Here is a 10378-nt window from a genome sequence, read left to right on the forward strand (position 1 = left end):
ATTGGGAAATGTTTCCAGATGCAACTCATTCCCATACACCTGGATGAAATTCTCAGGGACTGAACCCACCCACCCGAGCTTTTCTCTCTGTCAAACCTCAGGCAGGTAGGAGAAAGTGCTCCTGTTTCAACATGCCAGTTAAAAAATTCTTGCATACAGAATAAGAACAGCAAATTTCCTGGCAATCCAAGCGGGCAAACATTTGTGCACAATAATATATAATCAATTGGGGGGAGGGGCCAAAGTATTTATGTAAGTCTGCTATTTGCCTATAAAGAGAGACCTGTTTTAAATAAAACAAAGCATAAGTGAGGAGTGCTAAACCCTGCTCCTCCCCTGCCCCATCTGCATCTTCCCATGTGGCACCATAATGCTTCCTGTCCAGCTTAGATCCTGGATATTAATTGCACTGGGAAAACAAAAGCTAAAAGGCATGAGATGAGACAGAGTTTAGGTCTCCCTCATGCACACATCATTATTGTTTAAAAATAGCCCACCCCACCCCCAGTTTAGACAAGAAATGGAGGCCACTTAAATACACACAGGCTGTGATCACACACACTAAATAATGCACTTTCAACCCACTTTTCAACTGGATTTTGCCAGTTCACACAGTAAAATCCAGTTTGAAAGTGGATTGAAAGTGCATTATTTTGTGTATGTGACCACAGTGACAAATTCCTATCCTGCCGCCCCCTCAATTTGGGCATGGAGTGGGAGCGCATTAACCCCTACCAAATGACACCCACATCCAGCACTGCCTATTAAAGATAGCTCATAGCTTTTAAGAAACATTAGAGATGGCTGGTGCCTTTGTTCACCCATGCAGCTGGAACTTTAAGGGTTGACTAGTGCAATGCGGCTATACAGGGCTACTTTTGCAGACAACTGGACTGCTGCCTCTTTGTTATCTGGTGACAGAAAGCAGCCCATATACAATATGCATTGCACTCATTAATATACTGGTTGGTTGTTTCTAGATTTAATTCAAGATACTGGTTTAAAACATTAAAGCCATTAAACACCTGTGACAGTGTACCTGGGGGATTGTTTCTTCCAGCTATGCTGATGTGCCAACTGAGATCAGGTTTACAAAGCTTGTTCCACCAGGTAAGAAGAGCAGTTGCAACAATCGAGGCTTTTTCTGGTGTTGGGCCCTTTTCCTTGGAACCCTCCATCTGAGGAAGTGCCACAGTGATCTTGATGTGTCACAGGATCTGCAGTTCATTTTTATTTAGCCTGGGACTGGTGAACAGGGCAGCTGATCTGTAATCTAAGGCGGGGGTGGCCAACGGTAGCTCTCCAGATATTTTTTACCTACAACTCCCATCAGCCCCAGCCAGCATGGCCAATGGCTGGGGTTGATGGGAGTTGTAGGCAAAAAACATCTGGAGAGTTACCATTGGCCACCCCTGATCTAAGGCTTTTTAATCCCTTGTGATATGGATGAAAGTATTATTTTCATGATAGTTCTGATTTTTATGATACTTGTAATTTGTTTTGTAACTGATTAGTTTTATCACGAAACTGCTTTGGAATGAAAGAAAGGTGATACATATATACAATTTTAATAAAATTAATGCCAAAATTATCTCAAAATTTGTCCAAGAAAGGGTCAGGAAATGTATTCCCACTCTGGCCTTGATAAGACCTAAGAGTTCTGTGAAGCTTTAAAGCTTGCACGGTTTCTCCCAGCCCAACTCAGTGAGATGCTGTCAAGCCATGAGGACCAGGGTAACTTCTCCATGTGAGCTTTTCATCATTTACTGGCCTTTCCAATAGCCAGTAGACATCATGGGGACTGCAAAGGTTCTCATCTGTGGCATAATTTATCACCTCGCTTATCTTCAGGAAACCCTGGGCCTTACCAGCTAGCTGTCTTTCTTCTGTCCTGGTCTGGCCTTTTATTTCTCCTGCCGCTCTAGGGTTAGCGCTTACCCAGTAATGGCAGGGGACCTCCCAGTGATGCACCCTGTGCCTGTAAAACCATAGAGACTTCTGAAAAATCCTAGAGTCATAATCTTATTTCCCATTTCTGAAACAGGAAGTAACTTCCAAGAAGTCTCCTCCCATCTAAATGCTCCTGGGAATTCCCAGCCCACTGCTGGCATCCCTATGCCACACTCACTCCCTGTCTTGGGCTCCTGCCTTGTCCCTCTCTTGCTAGCTGAAATGCAGCCTTTGTTGCAGCTGTTCTTGGACTCTGCAACTTCACACGCTGACCTGGGTGTGACAAATATCAGTGCAGCCTGAGCAGATTTACACCATTCTAAGCCTATTACCTTCAACAAGCTTTAAATGTTTTATTTACATCCCACCTTTCTCCCCAATGGGGACCCAAAACAGCTTACGTCATTCTCCTCTCCTCCATTTTACCCTCACAACAAATCTGTGAGCTAGGCTAGGCTGAGAGTGTGTGACTAGCCCAAGGTCACCCAGCAAGCTTCTTTGGCGCAAGTCTCCCGTACCCTTGTCCCATGCTTTTAAACCATTACACCACATTGGCTCTCAGTACATCTGCTCAGAGTGTATATATGTATAGGATGGTACTGCATCATTCTGATAGTTCAGTTTATGTGGAGCAGCACAAAACTGTGTAACTTAAGCTGTGGTCTACAGCATGCAGCATCATGACAATATGCTTCAAAGTCTGATCAACTAAAATGAGCAGAAACCTGATTTCAGTTTTTGGAGGAAGATATTGTTATTACGATGTCAAGAAGACAGGCACAACTTGACCAAGTGCAAGATTAATCTCATCCCCAACCCTGCCCCGATGTATACCCAATGTGGCTGGACCTCTTAATCCTATGTTCAATCTGAAATTTTGTACACCATACTGTGACCCAGTGCACTTCCCCCAACCCAACAATAATCTGCTGTAGAGAGGAAAAAAAGACATTACTTATGCCCAGCAAAGAAGAAATGCAGAGGACTATACCCCCCATGTCAGCAGATTCACTGTCAAAGACACTTCACTGGACAGCAATAATATTTTCTGACACTTATTACCAGGCAACCTTTCTGCCCCCATCACGGCAGGAGGCTGCCCCTCACAGGCTCTTCCATTTTCTCTCTGAGATGATGTGTTCCGGCAGTGCCCGCATGAACCACTCCACCCAAGCTCCATCATAAATGGCCACATCAGGCTTGCCACAAAGATATGCCCCTAGTGCCACATGGCAAGCAGTGACTCCAGAGCCACAAGTGGCCACAAGGGGTTTCTTGAGATCCACTTTCTTCTCCTGAAATAAACTGTGGATGTCTTCTGGACTCTTCTCCATGCCATCCTCAGTAAGGAATTCAGTGAATGGGATGTTCACTGAACCAGGGATGTGGCCAGGTTCAATTCCTGAGGGGACAAGAAGAAAGAGAAAGAGGAACAATATGAACTAGAGTTCAGGATGTAGCAATACCAACAACCCTCCCTTCTGCGGTTATTGAGGGTAGGTACAGTAAAATCCCCTACCCAGAAAGGTTATGCTCTTATACCCTAGGGGAGTCTGTAGAGCACATGTACTTCAGCTGTCCACTCTACAGAGAGGTTCATCATGGAATTATCACCCCATTACTTGATATGATTCCTGGCCACAAAAACACAAATAAAGTAAGGCTTCACTGGTTTTTATCTGATAAGAATTCTAAGATCACATGTGACGTTGCTAAATTTTGTGCATTAATTCTCAAATTACAGGAACTGCACCTCAAAAGTTTTCAAAATTTTTACCATTGTATTACTATTGTATTTTATGCCTGTTTGAACTGTTTGCTGGTCTAAAGACTGTAATAAACAACAACTACTACTACTACTACTAATACCAACAATCCACCATCTGCATCCTGGCTTGGTTTCCCTGGTGCTTTGATGGTGCAAAGCGCTGTCAACTCACAGCTGATTTATGGCAACCTCGTAGGGTTTTCAAGGCAAGAGACATTCAGAGGTGGCTTGCCATTACCTGCCTCCAAGTCATGCCACTGATATTCCTTAGAGATCTCACATTCAAATACTAGCTGGGGCCATCCCTGCTTAGCTTCTAAGCTTTAAGGCCTACTTCACAGAAACAGCACATTAAGTGGCAATTTTTTTTCCATGACAGAACCCATTCAGATTACAGGAAGGACTTGAATTGGCTGAATGAAAATGGTTCCAAAGAGAAGTCGCTGAGATTCCTATTTAAATAAGATGCTTGATGGGTAATATCTTCTTGCCTGCCACATCATATCTGTTGTAACAAAATAAAGATGAATCTTGTGGCACCTTTACACAAGCTGCTGAATTAGAGTTCATCCATCAGTGTGGATTTCTCAAGGACCTATCAAGGACCTGAGATGACTTAGCCATTATGAAGGTTAAGCAGGTTAAGCAAAACAAGGGAAACTGCATTATCACCAGTTACATAATCGCATCCCACTCTGTTCTTGCTTGTAAATTTACATAATCCCATCCCACCCTGTTCTTTCATAGCTTTGTACATGCATCTGACAAGTGATGACTGACTTTAAGTGAATCCATAAAAGTTTATGCTAGAATACAAATTTCTTAATCTATAAGGTGTCACAAGATTCGTGTTTTCTGTTACAGTATCATGTACTGTATGTACTGTACTCTGTTCCTAAGGCATCCAGGGACTAGCAAGGCATCCCAAGCAATAAGATCCAGGATGTACCATGCTGTATATTAGCACAGTCATCCATAGGGGGCATATAGGCGATCTACTTTTTATCAGTGACTTGACCTCTGCAACAGATATTTATGACTCTAATTTACTTTCCAGTTAACCGAGAAACACAGTTTTTTCAAGCAACCCTAGCTTCTGGACATCCACAGCTTCTTCTAATTATTTTTGCTTGGGAGTAAGTCCTATTTTGTTCACAGCGACTTACTTCCAAAGGAGTGTGATTAGAATTGCAACCTTGGTCTTCCGTAAGTGATCATATTTAGTATCTTTGCACAGGTAGAATTCTTTGTATTTCCTCTCTAAGCAGACCATATGAAAGGCATTCAGGTTTCCAAGGGTTTGGGGTTATGCCCATAGAAGAATCCATTTAGTTGCAAACAGATGTATTTGAATTGTTATAGCAACCAGTTAGTACATGTGTTTGTTTAGAAAACATATATGAATTTCAAAATGGGAAAAATGGTTTAAATAGATCTCTTTCCTTGAGGATTTTAAACCATTGATTTAATGGCCTTGATTTAAATGGGGGTGCAAGGTACCTGAAATACTATCTGTGGGACTATAATCAGGATTCAAATCTTACGTATGAAACTGAGTCTTGTTTGCAAACCAAGAACCTAAGAAAGCCATTGCTAAAGAAACATAATCCTTCTGCTCTGGAGGTCAACAGATGCATTACCTTCCCGGGGCTCTTCCTCTGTCCCTTGGAACCGGCCCGCTGACCGCGCATCCACAACCTGTAAGCAGCATGATTCAATGTTATCCTTAATGTCCTCATGAGTCTTGACTAACGATTTGTCCAGATTGGCATGGAATTCTGCAGGCACAGGTCTGCTCTTCTCGGAGGTCACCGGAAATCCCTCCCGCATCCAGTTCTTCAGCCCGCCATCCAAGAGAGACACAGCATCATGCCCAAAAGCTCGGAACATCCACCAGACACGAGGGGCAGAGAACAACCCCTGGTCGCTTGCATCATACACCACGACATGGGAATTGCTGCCTACACCCAGCTTGCCCACGTACTCTGCAAAATCCCCTGCGCTGGGTAGCATGTGATCATACGGCGAAGTGCGATCACTGCACTGGTCAATGTCAAAGAAGGTGGCTCCAGGGATGTGGCGCTCCTCAAATTCACTCCGAGGGTTGCGCTTCATTTTTGGGAGGTACCAGGATGCATCCAGGACCTGTACAGCCAACCCAGTTTGAGAAGATTTGATCGCTTCAGAGACCCACTTCGCTGACACCAAAGCCCGGTAGAGAAACTGTTGAGACATAGCGCTTGTGTCCTGTCCAGATTTAGATCTAACCAAGAACAGAAGTTTAATGTTACCTAGCAATAAGGACTCTGGGTTTTTTTCTCCCAAGAGCAAATTCACATATTTGGGGGTTACCCAATGAGCGATCAATGGATATGCATGTGTGAACCAGCCCATAGTTAAGATATTATACCTGACAATAACTGACCACTACGCCATTGTATTCCCATGTTACATTACACTGTTGCTTGTGCACAGTAAATATACTTAGAAATCTGAACAGGAATGGCTTGAATTGGAAGAATCTCTGATTTTTTTAGGTTGTCACACCAAGAAAAGGGGAATAAACTGTTTAGCTAGCCCCTCTCTCCAGTACATAAGAACATAAGGGAAGCCATGTTGGATCAGGCCAATGACCCATCCAGTCCAACACTCTATGTCACACAGTGGCGAAAAAAAACCCAGGTGCCATCAGGAAGTCCATCAGTGGGCCAGGACACTAGAAGTCCTCCCACTGTGCCCCCCCTCCCAAGCACCAAGAATACTGAGCATCACTGCCCCAGACAGAGTTCCAACAATACGCTGTGGCTAATAGCCACTGATGGACCTCTGCTCCATATGTTTATCTAATCCCCTCTTGAAGCTGTCTATGCTTGCAGCCGCCGCCACCTGTGGCAGTGAATCCCATGTGTTAATTATCCTTTGGGTGAAGAAGTACTTCCTTCTATCAGTTCTAACCCGACATTTTAAAAAATGCCTGAAAGACAGGGAACAGTTTACACAAGGCTGCCTTTCTCCACCAGTGAGAAGTCACATTTGGTTCCAAAAGTGATGATGTTCTAAAGAGGAACCAGATTTTTTTAAAGTTGAAAATGTATGAGTTTTAACCTGCATCAGTTTGCACAATGAATACTTTCATCCCCTTCCAGATTATGCGCATAAATATTGCAGCAGACAATATTTCTGGAAAAGTCAGTACTGGCCCCAACGTCTTGCACAAGGCCACCCACAATGGTCCCTTTCACTTGGAACAAGTGGGACGTGCAAAACAGAAAACTGCTTTCCCGTTGCCTCTTTGACCTTCTTGCCTACTCTCTGAAAAGGGAGGAAATGTGTTTCTGCTGTAGTACTGATTCCTTTGCTTCTCTCAGAACCCCAGAAAATGCTCAATCTCGCCACACTCTGGAGCCAACCCTGGAAAAAGCACTTCTGGTATACGAAAGGAGGATGTCTCTTCTAAAGTGGTGTTTGACAACTATGAACTTCATTAAAGCTATGTTCTCGTGGGGTTTTTTTTTAATGTTCTGGGACACGTTCTTATCCATTCATCTGACTGACCAATCAAGTTGTTTAATCTTAGGCTTTGGGCCTGTTTGAAAATGTTCCTTTGACCAGGAAGCTCTTTTCCCCTATACTCAGATAAACGGAATATAGTTCTGATGACTACACCATCAGAAATGCCCTCTGCACATGCTCTGCTATGTTCAGTTTTGTTGCTTGAGTCACACATGCAGGACAACTGCTTTGGAATGAAGTGACAAAAGAGCTCAGGCACTAGAAAGGACTACTGTACTACTTCAAGTGGGGTCCTGGGCATAAAATGCTTCCTGCCATAATAAAACCATTACACCCGGAAGAAAGGCTGGCTTTCTATTTACAGAAAGGTTGTTAAATAAAAAAGCATTTTACAATGTGCTCTTCCACTTACATTCTGCAGTGGTGCAGCCTCAGCATTCTCACAGCTGAGGCCCAACTTAATCATGACACTTTCCCCCTCTCCCCTTCCCTAATACAGCTTGCAGAGCAAAGGGGGGAGAGTCAAGAGGTCTCTGTTTCTCTGAGGGGCACTTAAGAAAGGGGTGGGGGAGCAGAGCTGCTGTGACTGCCCAGGCGAAGGGGGGGGGGGGTTAGCTTGTGGAACTCAATGCAGTTTACAGCGCTGAGAGCCCAGGGCCACCAAAGCAGGTGGCTCACTGGCCACCTCAAACAACAAATCCTGCTGTGGGCCCCACCAAGCATGAAATCCTGGCTACAGCTTCTAGACCGGGCGAATGCCTGTGCAATGGGCGCGTGTCACTCGTGTTCTTCTCCCCAACTTGCACGCTCAGTAGATTGAACAGTAGCGTTCGCCAAAGTTTAGGTTGCCTGCATATCTCGGCCAGAAGAATTTCTAGCGGGATCGGAAGACCCCTGAAGGCATGTAAACCCCTCCCTCCCCCTGAAGCTTCCACGAAACCCGGCTCTAAGAAGTCTCGTCGGGCTCCTCCCGCGGGGTACCTGTGCGCCCGCCGAACGTCCCTGCCTTCTGTACCGACAGTGGCGCGCAAAGCTGCTGGGAATCACAGGCCAGTTTCTTCCACTTCTATTAACATTCGTCCACCCGGCCACCCCTTCCGTGAAGTCCGGGGAGGAGCCCCGCGTCCCATCCCACTTCCTCAGCCAGTGGCAGACGGGCTCGCCGGGGCAAACCAACTTGCGGCAATACAGGAGGGGAGGCAAAAACACAAACTCCCGGACTTTAGTGAAGCTTCCAGACCACTTTCACTTTGCAGTCATAGAACCAACTTCCTTTTTTTTTTTTTTGGTATCTTGAGCTAAGGGGGCGGAGAGTGGGCGTTTGTCTTCTCCCCTGAACATCTCTTTTGAGAATGCAGGAGTGCCTTGCTCCCCTTCCTTCGTGTGCTGAACCTACAAGAGCCAGGCGGGGCTGTTAGGTCTAAGAGGAAAGGAACAGTTTGCGCTATCGCGCGTCACCATCGACACAGGAGTCAAAGTTATGGCTCTAGTCGTCACCTTCGGTAAAATGCAGCTTTTCTGGCTGTGCCCTGAACGGTCTGAGACTCTAGTTATGACTTAAAGAAATTAAAAATCAAATCCTCCTTTCTCCCCATTCAACCCCCTCTCTTAAAAACCCCTGACTTTGCGCACAAATTGCGGAAAGCGCATCAGTTGAGCTAAAGAAAAGGCGAAACAGCCCCACTGATGGCGTCTTCATGCCTTCAACGGTAAGAATTAAGAAGAATGGGATATCCAGAGGACGGAGTAGAGCGGGGGGGGGGGGGAGGCTGTGGGACAAAGCTGCTTTTGAGAGGGCAGAGGACAAAGGCTACTACTCCAATAGTTGCCTTCTACTAGTTAAAGCCACAGGTGCATAGATTCCATTCTTTGCTCTGCCACAGATTTCCTCTGTGACTTTGGGTGAGTCCTTTAATATTACTGTATAGTAGGGTGCTGAAAGCGAATCTACAGATCACAGTTTCATAACTCCATAGAGTGGGTGAAGACACAGTGGGTTTTTGTGTTCTTGGTTCAAACAAGAGCTCCAGCAAACTCTAGTGCTGGGCAGCATCCCCTGGTTTTGACTGTGATGTTATCTTGGCTTCATTTTGACTGTAGATTGCTTTGAAAAATATGTATACATACATATGCTTGGGCCTGTAAGGAACTGTGGGAAGGAGGAGACAATTCAGAGTTCCTGATTTTGCAAAGCCCTCAGCCTTTTCTGAAGCCCATTTTTTCAGCTTCCATTATCTTCACAGAGGGCAGCCAGTTTACTATTAGATTTTTTTTGTGGGTGTTTCATTTATTTACTTCATTTATAGTTTCAGTGAGAAAGGCAGACTAAAGTGGATTACATTTAAAAATGCAGTAAAACAGTGTAACATATGCAATAAACAATGTAATAAAACTGTCCTGAATTTTTTACAGATATTAAAAATCTACACTTCTCCATACACACTACACGCATGCACACACATGCCCACATATACATGCACAGAGGAGTTACCTTAGAGGAGGAAAAGTTGTATGAGGAGCCACTATTTCACTGTAGTTACTTAAGAATGTATCCTAATCTCTTAGGATGCTAATATTACCTCATTTGTATGGACATGTAATTTGGAAGCAGAGACAGGGAAGATGTTGCCGTAAACTGGAACTAATAAGATGTTGTCAGGGCCTGCACAGCACTTAGCAGACCTTTACAGAAACGAATGACATAAGCAATGTCCATGCATTGGCAGTACCCCATGAAGTACTTCGAAAGCCTTGTAAAAAGGTAGTCCCCTGGACAAGCACCAGTCATTTCCGACTCTGGGGTGACCTTGTAGCAAATCAGAATAGGTTCTGAAGTTACCAGGGTGATATCCTGTCTCCTCTTATAACTTTTCCTCCTGTGGTTGCTTGGGACTCTTCACTCTGTTTGACCCCACATTCTTAGCCTTCCTGGGGCTCATCTTGCAGTTTCCACTTTCAGGTTCCCATTCACCCCACTGTGGAGGAGCCAATCATGTTACTGGCGCGTCAGCACTTACTGTGGAGCCCGAAACATTTAGTCTTGTAACAGCACGTCTTCCAACAGCTGTCCTTGAGAGGTAGGGAGGTGAGGGGGAAAGATACAGGAGTTTTGGAAGAAACTATTTGGAGAGTCTTTTGTTTTTGCGG

General features: G+C 44.7%; 1 protein-coding gene across 2 annotated transcripts; it reads right to left on the reverse strand.

Moving 5' to 3' along the window:
• Positions 1 to 2679: 2679 nt before the first annotated feature.
• MPST (mercaptopyruvate sulfurtransferase) lies at positions 2680 to 10352 on the reverse strand. Of its 2 annotated transcripts, none has more exons than XM_060245510.1 (3): positions 10249 to 10352; positions 5359 to 5981; positions 2680 to 3352 (listed from the first exon to the last, which is right to left on the reverse strand). In XM_060245510.1, the coding sequence occupies exons 1-3, from the start codon at positions 10263 to 10265 to the stop codon at positions 3054 to 3056; spliced, it is 939 nt and encodes a 312-aa protein (XP_060101493.1). In that variant the 5' UTR covers positions 10266 to 10352; the 3' UTR covers positions 2680 to 3053. The 2 variants fall into 2 exon arrangements, with proteins under 2 accessions (XP_060101493.1, XP_060101494.1); XM_060245511.1 differs by lacking the exon at positions 10249 to 10352 and adding an exon at positions 8213 to 8273.
• Between the last annotated feature and the right edge of the window lie 26 nt (positions 10353 to 10378).

The sequence above is a fragment of the Heteronotia binoei genome, chromosome 8 (genome assembly GCF_032191835.1).
Source record: "Heteronotia binoei isolate CCM8104 ecotype False Entrance Well chromosome 8, APGP_CSIRO_Hbin_v1, whole genome shotgun sequence".
Classification (NCBI taxonomy): domain Eukaryota; kingdom Metazoa; phylum Chordata; class Lepidosauria; order Squamata; family Gekkonidae; genus Heteronotia; species Heteronotia binoei.